The sequence below is a fragment of the Momordica charantia genome, assembly GCF_013281855.1.
Source record: "Momordica charantia cultivar OHB3-1 chromosome 5 unlocalized genomic scaffold, Mcharantia_2.0 BLBB01000005.1, whole genome shotgun sequence".
NCBI classification, from domain to species: Eukaryota; Viridiplantae; Streptophyta; class Magnoliopsida; order Cucurbitales; family Cucurbitaceae; genus Momordica; species Momordica charantia.
In genome coordinates this window covers 1,827,701-1,846,459 of record NW_028275163.1, presented here as the reverse complement: position 1 = coordinate 1,846,459, position 18,759 = coordinate 1,827,701, and the positions used below count along the sequence as shown (strand labels likewise).

The 18,759-nt window shown below is 35.0% G+C and overlaps 3 protein-coding genes across 5 annotated transcripts; 1 reads left to right on the top strand and 2 right to left on the bottom strand.

Moving 5' to 3' along the window:
* Positions 1-607: 607 nt before the first annotated feature.
* Positions 608-4,222, bottom strand: LOC111016114 (transthyretin-like protein). Of its 3 annotated transcripts, none has more exons than XM_022291401.2 (6): positions 3,844-4,222; positions 3,668-3,753; positions 2,734-2,791; positions 2,474-2,575; positions 1,780-1,936; positions 608-1,263 (listed from the first exon to the last, which is right to left on the bottom strand). In XM_022291401.2, the coding sequence occupies exons 1-6, from the start codon at positions 3,985-3,987 to the stop codon at positions 803-805; spliced, it is 1,008 nt and encodes a 335-aa protein (XP_022147093.1). In that variant the 5' UTR covers positions 3,988-4,222; the 3' UTR covers positions 608-802. The 3 variants fall into 3 exon arrangements, with proteins under 3 accessions (XP_022147093.1, XP_022147094.1, XP_087980757.1); XM_022291402.2 differs by having other exon boundaries at positions 608-1,260; positions 3,844-4,220; XM_088124631.1 differs by lacking the exons at positions 3,668-3,753; positions 3,844-4,222 and adding an exon at positions 3,405-3,639.
* A 994-nt stretch (positions 4,223-5,216) lies between these two features.
* On the top strand, positions 5,217-12,612 carry LOC111016041 (3-hydroxyisobutyryl-CoA hydrolase 1). Its single transcript, XM_022291287.2, has 14 exons — positions 5,217-5,375; positions 5,776-5,856; positions 6,525-6,593; positions 7,386-7,449; positions 7,663-7,742; positions 7,841-7,924; positions 8,551-8,635; positions 9,480-9,565; positions 10,302-10,423; positions 10,828-10,888; positions 11,069-11,167; positions 11,929-12,030; positions 12,115-12,156; positions 12,286-12,612. The coding sequence occupies exons 1-14, from the start codon at positions 5,337-5,339 to the stop codon at positions 12,421-12,423; spliced, it is 1,152 nt and encodes a 383-aa protein (XP_022146979.1). The 5' UTR covers positions 5,217-5,336; the 3' UTR covers positions 12,424-12,612.
* A 188-nt stretch (positions 12,613-12,800) lies between these two features.
* Positions 12,801-14,765, bottom strand: LOC111016145 (pentatricopeptide repeat-containing protein At1g08070, chloroplastic). Its single transcript, XM_022291453.1, has one exon. It carries the CDS (start codon positions 14,763-14,765, stop codon positions 12,801-12,803), a length of 1,965 nt encoding a protein of 654 aa, XP_022147145.1.
* Between the last annotated feature and the right edge of the window lie 3,994 nt (positions 14,766-18,759).

Below are 18,759 nucleotides of genomic sequence, written 5' to 3'. Positions count from 1 at the left end.
TGTAAAAACCATCATAAACTTTGTGGGAGTTGTCATAATCACACCCTCAATTGAACATTTCAAGATTGAAAAAATGCACAAACCAGACCCCTAATATAAAATTTTCATTTTCTTAGATCGAGACGGCAGCTCACCATTAATTTCAAAACTATTTATGTTTGATAAGTTTAATTAGAGAGGTGAATGATGAAATTGAAAGTTACTTAATTTTTTTCCTTAATTTTCATACTACTTTATGTGAATTTTATATCTCATAATTTTCTCTCAACTTCAAACACAACTATTTTAGATTCGATTATAAAAGGTTTTCTAGGCGGGATGTGCTAAATCAACATCATATGAGAAATAATATGAAGTCTACCAACATTAAATAGTTACTTATAAAGACAAAATCATACTGCGAGAAAAGAGATTAAATTCTCGTCGTGCCTTCACAATCCTTTCCTTTGAAATTGAGCTTTCCCAATGACTACTCCAGCAGCTGTTTCTATCAAAGTCTCCAAATAGTCAATCAATCAGTATGGTCATACCAAATGCGTACAAACAAAATTGAAAGACATTTTTCCATCCAAGGGCCATTATATAATCATAAACTGAAACTTCAATCTAGTTTTCAAAAAGCATATGTACGATGATATCTTCTCACAAATTTGCAGTAAGATTTTTCAGAAAATACAACATTCACCAATCATCCACGTCGTTTAGTATCAATCGACATTGCATTGTTCGACTCTAGTCAAAATAGTACTCTAAAGGACGTCCAAATATTTGACAAAAACAGTCTCTTTGCTACTAAGAACTTCTAGCTTCCACGGTAAGTGGAAAATGAGAATGGTGAAAGCAGGAGAGGGACGTGGAAGTGTTCCAACTTCTGGGATTCCCTGATCTCGAACACGACAGAAACGTAGGGAAAGAACCCGGTGGGGAAATACTCGCCCGTGTTAAAACTTATCCTGTATATTCCTGGATTTATAGCATCAACTATGCTCAACAGTTGGCCACTTCTGCCATCTTTATCTGTTACTGAAGATCCTTCAAGTACCCAGCCACCAGCATCAACATTACCGAATAAGGGGCGGGGTTCAGTACCATTCCATCTCTCCAAGCACACCTCGATACCAGCAGCTGGATATCCCCGTGCAACATCCAACACATGGGTCGTAATTGGTGGACGAGTTCGAGTTGAAAATTGTGGCATCTTTCCAGTTGGAGCTTCAGCATTTGCAGCAGTGAGATGCCCTCCAATAATGCTCACACGATCTTCTAGAATTTGAAAATGAACAATGATTAGAAAGTGTTACTAGGATGTCAATCAACCTACTATTTTTCTGAAATAGTTACGTCACATTCATCCACCTTAACAGTTGAAATTGGTATAAAGGAAACCACTTGAATAAGTGTTCGGCACACACAAGAAAGAATAAAAGAGATTAATTGAATAATTGTTACTTGTAGTGCAAAGAATTATTAATCTCTTAGTGGAATCAGAATGTGTCAGTTTAGTATTCATTTCTTCTGACTTCTGAGGAGCAGATCGTTTTAATCTCTTCATCTCGTTGTTTCTTGCATTCTTATTAGAAAGATTAAGCGAGAGAATTATTTTCTATTAAATTGAACATGCTAAGTTTGTAACATTATAGTTCACTTAATAGAAGTTACTGTTCATTGAAAACAGAATATAGCAAATAAGCATGAATTTCCATGAAGATATGAACACGCCGATGATAGAGATAAAGTACTCTTTGCAAGTTCTTTTGTTATATCCATATCAAAGTGTACCTTCTACTTTTCTTGCGAAACCTGCAGGATAGCTCTCTGTTGTTGAAGAGCCATTTTGTTTGGTAGAGAAAAGCTTTGCAAGACGCAAATTTGTTATTTTCATTTGCTCCTCTGCAGCAACCTCAAACTCAACTATGGGTATATTTAGATACCGTTTCTGCAGCAGGCACAATTGTTCATAATTCAGACGAAGACAACATATTTGACTAAATGAAGGGGGATTTTTTATGGAGTTTTAGAATAAATGAAACAAAATTCAAAGTTCCAATCACAACAAAACCAATCACTCAGTCGAAATCTCAAGACTTGCACCACTGGCCAGAAAATATGAACAAAATACAAGGAAAATAAATTCTAATGGCTTCTCATCATTGAGCTAAGTTCAATGGAATATTGAGGCTTTTCAATAGGGAAGAAATGGTTTTCCATTTGATCAGATTCAGTCACTCATTGTTGGAAGATAGGCCAAAGAAGACGAAGCAAAACAAGTATTATTTATGGCAATCCTTTATCTGATTTACGTTCAGTATTTTGCTTGAAGTTTCCTAGTAAAATGGTAACGGTAGCTCCTGTGATCACTATATGTTCTAGACAAATTATTCCATAGTCTTATTCAGGTTCAAAAAGTTTAAGAATAGATAGCTAAAATTTTAGAAACCATCATCATAAAAATGAACTTCAAGAAAGGATCTACCTTCAATTCTTCAAGTATTTCGCTAGTGCTCCGTCCTGATGCACAAATAAGAAACACAAATCCAAACTTTTGATGATATTCAGTATTCCATTCTGCGAGCTCCTGCAAAGGCCAGCAAGTATTATGCAAAAGTACGCCTAATAACCCACCCTCGCGGGAAAAAAATGAAAAAATGTTGATGGTTGATATAAGGCGACTCAATGATATTAAAACAGACTCCAAAGTACTTGTCATATTTGGGAGCAGAACGGTATGTTAACCTGTAAGCTAGAATCAGTTGCGGTTGCCAGTGCAGTTGATTGTTCTCCCTTACTCCATCTATGAAGAATTTCATTTTAGAAGTCACTTCAAGTGTACGATTTGCAATAACATACAAAGTTATACGAGAAATATTATCAAAAGTGGGAACTGGGAAGGACAAATGCACGAATAATGAAACCTATAATGAAGGGAAAAGTCTCCCTGTTTCGGCTATCAATAGCCTGAATTTCTCCCTGTTCTCATCCAATGAGTCAGTCATACATACAAAATAAATAAAACGAGATGAAATCTATCCTCCCCAAACAACCTCAGAGCCGATGAGCAACTATCATAATTGGCCAGTAAATAGCATCTTCACATTACCTAGAACGCAGCAAATAGGATAAAACGAAAGGAAGCTTCAAAACCATATCGATATCCCCTATTTCAAACTATTCAGTATTTTATTATGGAAGGTATCAGTTAAAATTGAAACCAATAAGAATTCTCTCACAGTCATTACAACCTGAAGTTTAAGTATTACATTCCAGAATTCATCTGCATCTACTACAAAGCGACTATTCAAATCTGTCTTAAACAGGAAGCAATCAGAACTTAAAAGAGATCCAAACAATTCAATTCTAACGAAGAACACAGAGAAGAAACAATCTAACATAAAAAGAATCTTAACTGAGCACTCGTCTGATTGGATGACTTGGAGAGTATTTTATTATGGAATGTATCAGTTAAAATTGAAACCAATAAGAATTCTCTCACAGTCATCACAACCTGAAGTTAAGTCTTACATTCCAGAATTCATCTGCATCTACTACAAAGCGACTATTCAAATCTTGTCTTAAACCGGAAGCAATCAGAACTTAAAAGTGCTCCAAACAATTCAAGTTTAACGAAGAACACAGAGAAGTAACAATCTGACATAAAATGAATCTTAACTGAGCACTCTTCTGATTGGATGACTTGGAGAGTTGACCAATCTGTGGGTGAGCAGAGAACGCTTCCAGCCAACCACTCACATCAACCTTTCAAAAACGAACATCAAGATTCAGCCAAGATTGATCACCAACAATGATATGTGAAGAAGAGATTAAAGAAGGTAAAAGAATGGAGACCTTATTGAACCAGACGAGTCTAGCTGTGGCTAGAGCTTCTTCCAAGGATGAAAAAGGGGACGCGGCAACCATTTCTCTGGCGAATTTGGAGCTTCCGCAGCATGCCTGAAATTCTTCCTCTGAGAAATCAAATTTCGACGCCATCGTTATCGCCGCCGATCAGTGATCACGAATCACACTTCTCTCTCTCACTCCCTCTTGCTCTCGCTCTCCACTGTCTTCAGTCGGAGTCTGTACCTCTACGCCTCACTCAATAACCGACGGTTCGTTGAATAGAACGAATCTGCTGCTGCGCTGGCGGGTTATGCTTTACGGTTAAACGACGCCGTTCCGATGGCGTCGACAGCAGATGCGGCTCAACTTCATCCGGATTCTGGACTACGTGTCGTATACGGTGCATCAAGCAACAGATGGAAACTACATGTAGTTTCAGTACGATCCTTAGAAGGCTAAATTATTAAATTAATACTCTTGAATTTTGCTTATAAATGTTTCAAAAAAAATATCATTTGAACAAACATTCAATAAAATAAATGAAATATGGAATAGACTATCATTTTTTAAAATAGATTAAGAAAAAATTAGGTAGATGATGAAGAAGTATCCGGGAAAAATTTAAACTCATGTGCCACGTTAATTATCATAGTGTTCTAGATTTTACTACATTTCAAAATATTAACTTAGGTTTACTCATAAATATTTTTAAAACGTTGATGAAATATAAGAATGGTATTGAAACAATAGTTTGATGCTTAAATCCAGATGGTCCATGTATCCTTGGATTAGGTCGTTGGACAAGTCAACATGCATGAATGGACCATGGTGCCAGTACTGCCTAAGGTCCTCCAACAGCCAAGTTAGTAAATTGGGAGAGGGGAGGAAAATAAAGAACACTTTGTATATTGATTAACATATTTCTTCACCTGCCTTGTGAGGTGGGATCTAATTTCTTTTATAAGTGAGAGAGCTGAGCAGAGAAGACGTTTGGAATGACATTCTCAGTATGTGGTATCGCTCCACTCATCTACCATCTTGACCCGCTATGCAGCAAGACATGTTTTATAATTGTCCACATGCCTAGTGTCGCTTCCTCAATGTCTATAGTGGGGTTGGTCCTTACTGTCATGTGTCACTCCTTGCACCTCAGCTTGATTTTCACCCCAACAAATAGAATATATATATACACACACACAATAATAGAATATTGATATCTACTCCTTACTTTGATTTACCCAATTTATTGTACTAAGAAAATATTTTTTAACCAAGGGTAAAATTTACTCCTTTTTTTTTTTTGGGTAATTTAGCCAGCATAGAACGACATGTAGTTTTGATGGCAGCTCTACTCAGCAGAATCCACGTTTGGAAGAGAAGAGACTTATATAAAGCCTGCTGACTGAAACGTAAGCTCTTCGATTGCCATACTCTTCTCCTTTCCATTTCATTTCGTCGAACGAGACGATAATTGAGCGAGGCGGTAGCATCTGCGAGTCATGGCATCCTTCAATTCTACCGGAATCGACGAAGATCAGGTCGCTCACTGCCTCTCCTTATCTATAGTGATTGTAAAGATTAAACAATTGCCACTTTCCGAAGCTTGCTAAATCCATGTCGCAATTTGCTAGCATTTCTAGTCTCATTAGCTTTTGAGTGACAATAGATTTCTTACGGAGCAGATAATTTATCATCACATAGCCATTTTTGATGATGGAGTTCTTTTTACATTTGTTGTTTATCTTTGCTATTTCGCTGTAACTGTGTAAATAATGAAGGTCATGGTTTCTAAAGGTATCCAGAGAATTCAGAATCACCGCACAAAATATGGTGCTTATTAGCTTAACTTCTCTCTCTATACACACACACTTTAAATTGAGACGTTGCTGATTAGAGTTGGTATCATTCACGTTTCAGTCAATAATTTCTTTGCAACAGGTTTTAGTGGAAGAGAAGCAGTCTGTGAGATTGTTGACTTTAAACAGACCTAAGCAGTTGAATGCTCTTTCATCCAAAATGGTGAGGCTTGCGATTGGTCCATTTATAAAGCCTAGTGTCGTGATTTTTGGTTCACTTGCTGCTATCTCATATTACTACTCCACAAGCTTTGTGTGTTTTTGTTAGCTAGTATTTTTTAATCTATAATGCTACGTAATTGAAGTACTCAATGTGTATGCGATGCTCACAGAGTATACATGGATTAGAAAAAAAGAATAATGTTATTAAAAAAAAATGACATTAATTTTGTTAAAGTTTGAAAACATGATTGATGTATTTTTCACATGTGCTGCGGATTAGCAATGATTATCCTGTAAGGACCTTTTTGACATTTAGTTAACAGACTATATTCGATTCGATAGGCACCAAATTCTCGTGATCAAGAACTCTTTATCCTGTTATTTTTCACATGTGCTGCGGATTAGCAATGATTATCCTGTAAGGACCTTTTTGACATTTAGTTAACAGACTATATTCGATTCGATAAGCACCAAATTCTCGTGATCAAGAACTCTTTATCCTGTTATTTGCTTGCATTATATGTCACAGCGTCAGTTTTGACAAGCCTGATACCTGTTATGGTTCAAGATCTCCAAGATTTTGGAATTTACGATGCAATGGAGTTTTCATGTCTGAGAAACTTGATGACGCTGCTCTAATTAGTGTTTTTTTAAAATCTTTTATTCCAGATTTCCCGGCTATTGGAACTCTTTGTTTCCTATGAGGCAGATCCTGGTGTGAAGCTTGTGGTTGTAAAGGTATTTCACTTTTCCCTCAACAATTTTTATATCTTGCTTCAGGTCCTTTTAACCTATTGGAACCTACTGCTTCCATCGTTATCTTGTTCCAATGGTATTGTTCTATTATCTTTCTGGAAAAGATTTGGAGGAGAAGGATGACACTTACAAAAGGATCCATACCATGACATGCTCTGACTCTTTTAAGGCTAAGACACTCATTACTACCATTAACTATTTGGACGAGAAGAGCCCACAGTTCTAAGTTTATTTAATTTTATTATTATTATTATTATTATTATTTATAAAAAAACTCATTGTTTTTACAAGTGAGTCAATTTTAAATTCATACTACTGTTTGAAGTTTTAATGTAATCAAATTAGATACTAAATTCAAACCAGCAGTGACTTTAATATTTTATCGAGACCAAATTATAAAATTACCTAAAATTATATTATTAGATCACCCAAAATTTAGCCCAAAAAGCTATTAGATCAGCCAAAAAATTCTATTATAGGTCTAAAATGAAAATTTCCCTTGTGCTTATTACCTTTGTAGATTTTCTTTAGGTTTTTTGCATCCCACATTTGGAAGTAAGAATGAGGATGATTATTTGATGAATGAGTTATATTCTAGTTGATGAGTTGGGCTTGAGCATTTGTTCTGTTTCTAGGGAACCATTTGGTCATAGTTATTTTTTAAGCGCCCTCCTTGTAGGGTTCTTACCAATAACCACTGATTTGTAATTTTCTTTTTAATCTTTGATAACAAATAATTTTTTAATTAATAGTGTATCTTCTATGTGTTAGTAGGGGAAAGGAAGAGCATTTTGTGCTGGGGGTGACGTGTCAGCTGTGGTTCGTGACATTACACGGGGTAAATTTCTTTTGATTGCACAGCTCATAGTGTCAACTAATCCTGATCGATGCTTGAGATTGAAGAGTTTACATTGTTTTACATGTTAGTTCTGATTTGGGGTGTTTACAGTTAGCCGGTCATCTATTCCAGGAGAGTTGTGTAGAAGTTAACTTGATACTATGCAAAAGCATTTATATTTAGCTAATCATAATCCTGGTTTATGCGAGTTAGGTGATTGGAGGATAGGTGCTAACTTTTTCCAGAAAGAGTTCATCTTAAATTATTTGATGGCAACTTTCAGTAAGCCACAGGTAACTTTGGTTACTCTAAGTGCAGGTCGTTTTAGTCTATGATGACTTTTACTTGATTAATTTTTACTTCCATAGTGATTGTTTAAATATTTTTCAAGGTTTCTCTCCTGAATGGTATTGTCATGGGAGGAGGGGCTGGTGTTTCAATACATGGTAGATTCCGTGTTGCAACAGAGAATTCGGTATATTACCTTACTGAAGCTCTGAACTGTTGGTCCCTTGAATTATTGATTTAATGTCCACGTTTTACAGTTCAAATTTAGAACTTGAATTTAGCTTCTTATTCTTCGCTCTCATTTTTATTTATCTTTCAAGTAGCCCTGCTGTTCAAATTTAGAACTTGGATAATCACTTCAAGCTTGTATTTTCTTGGATTTTTCCTAAAATAGTTTACTTGCTTCTTCATTGGGATGATATTTAGTGAGTAAGCTGCAAAAAGAGTTATTGTTTTAAAGAGTTGCTAAGTTAGCTCCTTCAAAGATGTGTAGAATAATTTACTCATTGGGATGGTATTTAGTGATTAAGCTGCAAAGAGAGTTCTTTTTTTAAAAAAGAGTTGCTAATGTAGCCCTTTTATGAATTTTATTGTTGAATTGAGACAAGAAAGAAGAGCCTTTTGAGTATGTGTAGAATGATCGGAAGAGCGGATTTGCTTTTTTTTATTATGTAGGATTAGGAATTTAAGGATGTTGAAATATCTTCTGAATCTAGTGCTTCTGTACTGTGGGTGGAGTCTGTTTCTGTTTATGCCACTTTTTTAATCATTACGAAAAGGGAATACATGAATATGGCAACATACCTTTTGCAGGTGTTTGCTATGCCTGAAACTGCTTTAGGACTCTTTCCAGATGTTGGTGCTTCTTATTACTTGTCAAGACTTCCGGGATTTTTTGGTATAACTAATTATTTTAACCTAGATACCCCTTTGTCCAATGTGTTCCTGTATGTATTTTTTTTAGTATTATCAGTTGGCATGCACATCAGAGCATATACTATGGAAAATTTTATTTGCACGTTATCATGCATATTTCAATTCAGAAACTAGATTTGCATGCTGACATAAATGGTACTTACCTCATATAGACTGAAAAGATAGGTTCAAATGAGACTCGATCCATTAAAGCAAAAAATACGTCATAGATTGTATGTACCGAACAAACAAAGAAAGCCCCCTCAGCACGTGGCTTAGTCAAATTGCGCCAAATTGAATTGTATCCCCACTTTGCTAGTTGGGCCTACCATAATAGGTAAATAGATCATGTGAATGGTCTCTTAGGAATATTTGAGACATTTCTGCACCAAGCATTTGATCCATTTTTTAACCGTGGTGGAGGTGGTGATAAGATCACTTAGTGCCTATTCTTCTAGATTCAGCTATGAGGTCCTATATGAGCAAAGTGAACAGAGTAAGGTTCAGATCAGAATAGTCATTACCTTCAGCCATTTACTTACTGGCTGGTTTTACATCTGAAATGGGGCTTTGTGCTTTCAATTCCAAATATTGTTCATTTGTGATTACATCTGAAATGCCTGTGCAAGTAAGGCTTCAGAAGAGCAATACCAATATTGGAAGCTCAAAGCAGCTCAACGCCTCAACCAGAAAGCAAAGAGACTCCTCATCACCAATTCTCCACCGTACCATAAACTGTTTTTCATCTAATGAATAATGTAGTGAGATTTTTTTGCTTGGAGGCACTCTATTCATTAAGTCTTATTATTTTGCAAAAACTTTTGCAGGTGAATATGTTGGTCTAACAGGTGCTAGGTTGGATGGTGCTGAAATGCTTGCATGTGGCCTTGCTACTCACTTTGTTGCTTCAGAGGTAAGCTACCTCCTAAATTTCTGTGATGTTCAAATGTTAAGTAGCAAAAAGAATCATATCCCCTGCTTACGTGAAGAATTGTTTTGAACAAGAAATTATAGTATTGTATAAGTTTTTCCGACACTATATGTCATAGGTCAAGGCTTTGTTTGCTAGCATTAGTTGAAGTATATGTAAGACAATTGGAAACCTATGGATTGCTTAGAGATAATTCTGTTTAGTTTACGTTCTTTTTTTTTTTCCTTGCCTTTCTTTTAAAGAAAAAATCGAGTGATAAGGAATTCATGATTTTGATATTGGAGTATAATGTTCGGCTCAATTATCCTCATTCCCCAGTGAAAAATGTTAAGCTTCTTCATAACTTGACTTTCTGATATTCTGAATTTAACTCATTTGGATAGTTTACTTGCCCTGCTGATGGGATTTTAGTTTTACCCGTTGAATTCTTTGAAGACGTTGAATTATAAAATTTGTGTTCTAGGAATTTCACTTTTATGGAAGTCTAAATTCTTGAACTTCTGATTCTGATATAAATAGTGGAAATTGATTATCGAACTCTGCAATTTGCACTTCACATAAAAGTCTCTTTCTTTTGTTTGATTTACACCATACGTCGGTGAGATGTTTGTCTCAGTACCCTTCATCTCTGATATTTTTACTTAATCTCTAACTTCCACTCTTTAATTTAAAAGATAATACATTCCTCTTCCTTTTTGTTACTCCTATAAATGACCAGAGATTGGCGCAGTTAGAGGAAGCACTTTGCAGAGCAGATACAAGTCAGCCAAGCATCATTTCGGAAATTATTGATAAATTCTCCCAAACACCAATTTTTAAAGAGCAAAGTGTTTATCATCGGTGTGACTTTATCTTTTATTTATTGTTTTTTCTTTATGCGATAGTAACAAATTTTATTTGTGCGCAAATGTTGGGCAATGATTTTATCAGTTTTAGTACATAATCACCCTATATTTATAGTTATAGGGTTTCCATCAAAAACCCTTTCGAGCGAGTTATGTCCTATTGAGCTCTTACTAGTTAGACAATTTATTTGCATAAATTACAAAAGAGAGTATTTTGTTACATTCTTTTTGTAATTATTATCTACCTAGAAGTAATCAACCCCTTCACACTGTTATTGCATTATATCTTCTTCTTTCCATGTTGTAAAACTTGAGAGATTTAGAAGTTCAATTAGAATATTTTTGTTTTAAAGCAAATGATTGGTTTTCAAACGCAGTAAAACTTTTTTGTTGTAACAGGTTGAATGTTATTGATAAGTGCTTTTCTCGAAGAACAGTTGAAGATATTTTGGCTGCTCTTGTAAGTTGATGTGGATAAGATTAAGCATACAACACAATATCTTTTCGTCGCATGTATTCTTTATAATTTTACTCCATCATTTCCTTATTTTTCTTGTAGTTCATTGAATATTGTGTGATCATGATTATTGGTAGGATCTTTCCATTTAACTGATTACAGTCTGATGCTTTGCTCTTGTAGGAGGAGGAGGCACTGAAAAATAAAGATGATTGGATCTCTTCCACAATTCAGGCCTTGAAGAAAGCATCACCAACAAGTCTTAAAATCTCTTTGAGATCGGTATGCAACCATCCTAGTAAATCCAAAACAGTCCCTTCTTTGAAGGACTGCTGCTCTGGTTATGAATTTTGATGATTGACAGTCTTAGTTATTGGAATTTTGATGATTGATATCATTTAGCATTATAGGTTCATGCCTCCTCTCTCTCTCTCTCTAGGTAAAACTCGAAAATATCAATGAGAGATGTACAAGTATGGGGGACAAATAGGGTATCATGGGAAACAATAGGATATCCTTGACGCTAAAATCCCAAGAGAGACTGCAAAAACATTCCAATTGGTACAAATAACAAATAAATTGAGTAGTTTGGAGAAGATTTAGCTATAGCATTCCAATAGAAAGAAATAAGAACTAGCTGCCAAAAAACATTCTTCTTTTTCTTCCCACCAAAATTTTCAAAGAAGAGCCTTGATGGCGTTTAATCAGAGCACCTTTGCCTTTTCTTGGATCCTATGACAAAACAAGATCTACATGACAGTTCTGAGGATCCATCTTGAAGGGAAAGGACAGTAGATAAAAGTGAGCTCAAGGTGTTCACTGCTGTGGTTGCATATGTTGCACCAGTTTGTGAATAGATACATGGTCAGGAAGTTTTTGATCCTTGTTGCAAGTGCCAGTGGGAGTGTCCGAAGGAAGAACTTCAGTCAGGGTTTTAGTCTTTCCAAATAACTTTAACAGAGCTGTTAAAATTGCTGTTGATTTTGTGAATGTTTTGACATTAACACAATGTACTTAATATAGTCTTCTTCCTGAAATGACAGATCAGAGAAGGCAGACTTCAAGGTGTTGGTCAGTGTCTCATTCGTGAGTATAGAATGGTTTGCCATGTCTTGCGAGGAGAAGTCAGCAAAGATTTCGTTGAGGTCTTACTGGCTTGGACTGCTTCTCTGCCCACGCTCCCACCCCCAAAATTATTAAAGGTCATAATTCTGTTTCATTAATTGCAGGGTTGCAGAGCTATACTGTTGGATAAGGATAAGAACCCGAAGGTATATGCAGATAGTAGACATCTACATTTCTAAACTCTCTTGCAAGTTCTTCGTGATTCTCTAATGTACATTTTTAGAAGTTGATGCATCCTTTCTCTGATCTCCACTTCTTTTCAATTTTTTATTTAGTGGGAACCCTCGAAGCTGGGGCTTGTCACCGACGATATGGTTGAGAGGTACTTCTCCAGGATTGAAGACAAAGAGTGGGATGACCTAAAGCTCCCTGCAAGATCCAACTTGCCTAATTCAGCCATTTCAAAGCTCTAGTTACCATGAGTTTTGCAACCTGCTCAATAAATATATATAGTACCTGTCTAGCTGTCAATGGCCATACATGGTGGGTGGGTTAGATTGTCGGAAGTTAGCCTTTCACAATAAAAATAGTTGATTAATGTATTCTATAATCATTTAACATATGACAAATAATGCGGTTCATAATAAAATTTGAATTCTACACTGTGCTGCAGGTGATAACACTGTTATTTGCTTTTTATTGTAAACCTATTTTCTATTTATGCAGGAGAGAAGGAAATATCTCATTTCCTATCCCCATATTCCACTTTGCTGCTTGAACTATTTCTGAGCTTGTGATAGGTATAACATTCAAAATTTTCTGCTGTGCCATGTGTACGCACACACATGCTTCACCAATAATTTCTGCAGGAACAGGAACCGTCTTTGAAGTGGTGGAAACGGTTTCGATCTCTGACCGTTATCTGCCTCCGGTAGATTTTTGAGACTAGTTTTATTGCAGTATGACAGTCTGAGCAGACCCTAAGGTTCTTCAGGATAACTATTCTTCCCCCTTCCTTGGATTTCAATAAGCCATAACATAAAGCTAGTTTTTCACTATGTTGAGAAACTGATTCTTCCTTCTTATCATCATTAATGTTTTGTAATACTTCTGAGATATCTGCAACATAGCCTGCCAGCTTCAGCTTCTCTCTAACTTGTGTAAGCATCATAAATATTTCAGTTGTTTCTGGGTGAGAACAATCTCCAGCCAGAAACGAATGGGTGACGTTATCGATGACAATCGAACTGCAACCAGGTGTTTTCTGAATTCCTCTTTCATTCATCAATTCTCTAATCTTTTTCACTTCATTCCACATTTTCCTTCTTGCATAAATGTTTGAGAGCAAAATGTAAACTCCATCATTTGTTGGTTCAAGTTCTAGCAGGCATCTCGCAGCTTCCTCCCCGAGTTCAATATTGTTATAAACTCTGCAAGCGCCAAGCATAGAGCCCCATATTGCACCATTTGGTTCTAAAGGCATTGCTCGGATAAATTCCCGAGCTTCTGCCAGAAGTCCCGCTCTGCATAAAAGATCTACCATGCACCCATAATGCTCCAACTTAGGTCTGATTCCATATAAAGCTTTCATTTCATGGAAATGCTTCTTGCCCTCTTGAACTAACCCTGCGTGGCTGCAGGCAGTCAGTACCCCAATTAAAGTTATATCATCTGGCTTCAAGTCTGTCGTTCGCATTTGACGGAACCGTGCGAGAGCCTCCCTGCCGAGGCCATGCAGAGCAAGACCATTAATGAGGGAATTCCAAGAGATCAAATCTCTTTTCGACATGCTATCGAAGATTTTTTTGGCAACATCTATTTCTCCACACTTTGCGTACATGTCGGTCAATGAGTTACTCAAACTAACAGACAGATCGTGTTGAGTCCTCGCAATGTAGTCATGAATCCATCTTCCTGTTTCCAAGTCACCCAATTGAGCACAAGCCGAAACCACAGCTAGAATTGTGACTTCATTCGGACGCATGTTCGAACTGCCAGCCACTTCCCTGAATAATTGCAATGCCTCTATGCTTCTGTTGTTCTTGACATAACCAAAAATCAAAGCCGACCAAGCATATACATCTCTCTCTGACAAATGATCAAACACTTGCCTTGCAGTTTTGAGCTCCCCACATTTAGCATACATATCAACCAAAGCACTTCCTAAAACAGCACAAATCTTCATACCCGTCTCCCGAATTCGAGAATGCAGCTTCATTCCAACAACCAAATCTCTCAATTCAGCACAAGCTGATACAAGCGTGGCCATGGTAACTTCATCAGGGCTAAACCCATCTTCCTCCATTTTCTCATACAAAAGCAAGGCCTCATTTGGACATTGGTTTCTGGTATAACCACTGATCATAGAAGTCCAAACCACTTTGTTTCTGTGACCCATTTTCTCAAACAGCAGCCTCGCTGAGTTTAAATCCCCACAGGCAGCATACATATTTAACAATGTGGTTTCTACGTACAGGTCAGAATCAAGCATATACTTGACAACTTGGCCATGCAAAATCTTCCCAACTTTGAAATCCAATAAATGGGCGCAACCCTTCAGCAGAGAAGGAAACGTGAATCTATCAGGAACATTGCTAGACCATAGAAGCATTTCAATGTAGCTCTGGAGTGCCCTTCTCGGCATGTCGGAGTCGACGAAGCCTCTCAACATGGTGTTCCAAGTAAGTATATTTGCTTCTTGAGTGTGAGAGAAGATTGAATAAGCATAGGCAAGACCAGGCGAGCCCATTGAGAGGACATGGGCAATGAGCTTGTTAAGTGATGGCGTGTGGTGGATGAAACCTGTAACTACCATTTGGGCATGGAGTTGCTGGAGTTGTGTCAATTTTGACCATTTTGTAGTTTCTTTTAAGAGGTGAAAGATGGGATATGGTTTTTGGTTGAAACTGAGACTGGGTTTTGGAGTGATGGGATGAGTTGCTGAACATAAGTAAGAAACTGTTTGCAGCATATAGGAGGATGAATTTGCATTCAAGAAATAAAGGATATTATTTTCATATAAGTTTTGGTCAAAATCATCAGGTCCTGTTTTGATTTTTTTTCTTTTTCTTTTTGGGGTTCTCTTGAGAAGATAAGGTTGCATTTTTGGACCATTCAATTGTAAAGAGATAAAAAGAACATGAATTGGGGTGAATTGAGATACACGTTGTTTCATTGGTGAAAATGGCTTGGTTAAGGAACCAACGAAGCCGCAGCTTCTTCATGGATAATTGTCATTGTTTATGGACCTGAACCTAGATAATCTTTCTGTGACTAAGATGAAGTTTGGGAACTCTGATTTTTTTTTTTTCCTTTTTCTTCTTCTCCAAATGTCAAGTATATTGCAAGGGAAATATGAATCTCACAATATGAGATCGAGGAAAAAATAGAACAAATAAACCTATAAAAAAAAAGCGTCATAAATACCGGATATCAAGTTTTTTATTATTATTTTTTAGTACAACATGTGAGTGTGGGGTGGGAGATCGAATTCACAACTTCGTAATTGGAGATATATGTCAATTATCGTTGAGTACTCGCTTTGATAGTTAGATATAAAGTTTTAAACGTTGTCATGTTTAGATGTCCACCAATTCATAAGTGACCCAAGTTGGATAAAGTCGTTTCTTTCATCAGCAACTACAGTTATTAAATTTGAACATTTTTTTTTTTCTAATTGCGTTGGGTGATATTTCAATTTGGCCATCTAATTTGGTTTGAATGGTGTAGATCTTATCAATTTATTTTTGGAGAAAAATTAAAATACACATGACACAAATATTTGAATAATGGGTCTTCACTATTTTAAAACTCGGGGGATCCCACCCAATCCAACTACAAGTTCATCATCTTAATATTAAACTTCTATTTTCGAAGACTATATTAAATCACCACCAAATATAAAATTTTAAAATTAATTATATAAAAAAGCCACACATGCGCATTTAATATGACATACATAATTGGAAGGAAAGAAAAATACTTGTCTGTTATCACTTTTTAATGTGATGTATTTATTGGCCTAATTTTATTGTGTGTAATAGATAATTGGATCCCATTAAAATTTTTGGTGGATTTGTAGGCAAATATTTTAATTTTACAAAAACCAACTGCCAAAGATCAGTGATCTTGCTTGGTTTCCATGCCTTCATAATTCACACTTGGTAAGAAATATTCAGCCTGTCTCATCAGAAATCCATATTTTAGCAACTTCAAAAAACCAAAAAAACTCTAAACTAAATTAAATATAGAGTTTCTGTCCTATATTCCATCAGCAGGCAGGAGCCCCGGCCCCACATTCTTCTTCACTGGTTGTAGTTTCAAGCAATAACTTGAGTAACTTTTTGTTAAAGAAAGGTCTTAATTCATAATTATTTTAGAACAAACCAACCTTCATATTCAAGAACAAAACTAAGCATAGAAGGCTAGGAGATGAATTGATAGAAATAGTTGGATTCAAGATTTGAATACTGGACCTATCACTATGAGAAGAAAACTAAATGTGTTTATTTTTTCCGTTGATCTTAGGGTTCTCGTCAGTTTTGTAAAATCAAACTGCTGGTATTTACTGAGTAGGTCACACTTTATTAAATTGGAAGTCCAGGAGCACATAGTTAGGAGTGGGGACCATTCAACTTTTTATTGAATTAATGGTTCAATCTTCTACCTTACAATTGTTGAACTCAAAAAAAGAAAAATAATTCCAACCGAGTGACTTCGAGTCGTTGAGTAAATGGGTAGAAAGTTCTTCATTTTGGTCATTCAGATTGTGGGTTAGGAGGATAATTGATGGTGGTATGTATGCACTTTGTTCTTGCTTCCAGCTTAAGCATTTGAATTATGCATACAAAAGAAAAGGGGGGAAAAAAGGAACCTTTGGAAACTGATTCTGAATGATTTGATCAAGTGGGGAGTTGACTATTTTTGGAGGCAAAATGAGTAGAATTGCATAGAAAGATGGACCAAACCAAAGAATTCAAATGTACAAAAGTGGAGAATAATGAAATGCATTCATCCTCTTTGGAAAAATGTCAAAGAGAAAAAATAGTCTGAAAAAAAAATCGACTAATCTAAACATAGTTCAACTGATTAAGATATCTAAAAAAAGTTGTAAGTTTGAATATCTACCTCTCACTTGTACTAAAAAAAGGAAGGAAAATAAACCACCAAATCTCATTTTTTTAAAGAAAGAAAATATTAGAAAAATTATACTAAATGACATAAAATAAATATGTATTTATAAAAATATCGTTGTTTTTTTTAAATGTCACAAAAATGACTTTAAGTTAGTCTCATCTGATTGTATAAGTTTGTAATCTATGTCATTTTTTTAAAAAAAAATTAAGCTTAATGCTATATATATATAAATACATACAATTTCTATTTTTTATTTTTTTGCTATTTTTGTAATTTCCTCTAAAGATTGATTTTGTACAAAGTTATTTTAGTTGAAAAGGTAGAGTGAGGACATAAATCTTTAAAAGAGCTAATCTCTTAACAAATTAAGAAGTTTTTTTTTTTTAATTTGTATTGTAACAAAATATGGGTTGGTGGGTCAAAATGTAACCCTTTTAATTATATAAATATTGTTCTTATTTCACGGTAATATTTTCAAATTTTGAGGGAGGAAATTTTATATTTCTTATTTATGTTTCTTACCTTCAACTCTAAAAATTATTATTTCTTATTTATGTATCCCAAAACTGGGCTTAATAATTTTCAAACACTTAAAAAAATCGATAAGAAATAATTTTTTTTTAGAGTTTCCAAAAACAAAGTACCAAAGCAAAGAATCTTTAATTTTTTTTTTATTGTTTTCGTAGGGGTAAAAAAATTGTCTAACTTGAAGATGACTGGCTGATTAAGTCATATATCATCGACTAAAAGATTGGAGGTTGAAATCTCAACCCTACACTTTTTACTATCTAATTCTCTCTCTGAACTCACTCATCTCTCTCACTATTTATATCTCACATTCTTGGTCGATTTCTCTCTGAAAATTTTTTATTTTACTTTGTTCATGTAATATAATAGAAGTACACAATGACAAGTTTGATTTGATTTAGGAAGAAAAACACATGGTGAGTTTTTTTTTTAATTGATTATTCTATGCAAGGGGATATTTTTGTGTTACTAAATTGGTATGTCACATTATACTTTCATATACATATTTTCATGGTTTTTTTTTCTTTTTCTTTTATTTTTAACAAAAGGACTTGTCTGAAATAAATTGATATATTTAGGAGAATGAAATTGAAAGTTTTATATAAAAATAAATAGTAACAAAATCTTTTTAAAATTTTATAAATAATATGGATCAATATTTATATTAATCCTAGTCTTTCTACAGTAATTTTTGTTCTTTTTGAGGAGATTTTACAGTAATATTATCTATAACATGAATAGTCAAAAGGAAGAGAATTGGAACTTTTTTTTTTCTTTTGATAAAGAAGAAAATTGAATTTGACTAAACTAGAGATAGATATTTATATATTAATTAAGTGAGATTATTAGAAATTGTAATTATAAGTTTAGGTGTAATGATGTATAGGTTTGAATCAATTTCCTTTGAGAGTACAACTCAACTTAAGTGGAGTTGCTTTATCATTCCTCTTTTATATATATTTTAGTACACCATATAGGATGGGAGATCGAACTTACAACCTATTGATTGAAGATATATGTCAATTACTGCTGAGCTAGATTCGTTTTGACTTCTTTTTTCAGTTTAAAAGTTTAGGAGTCCGATCAAAACCATGATATTTAAAATTGTAATAAATGTCTCTTATCTATTAAATTATGTTTGGACC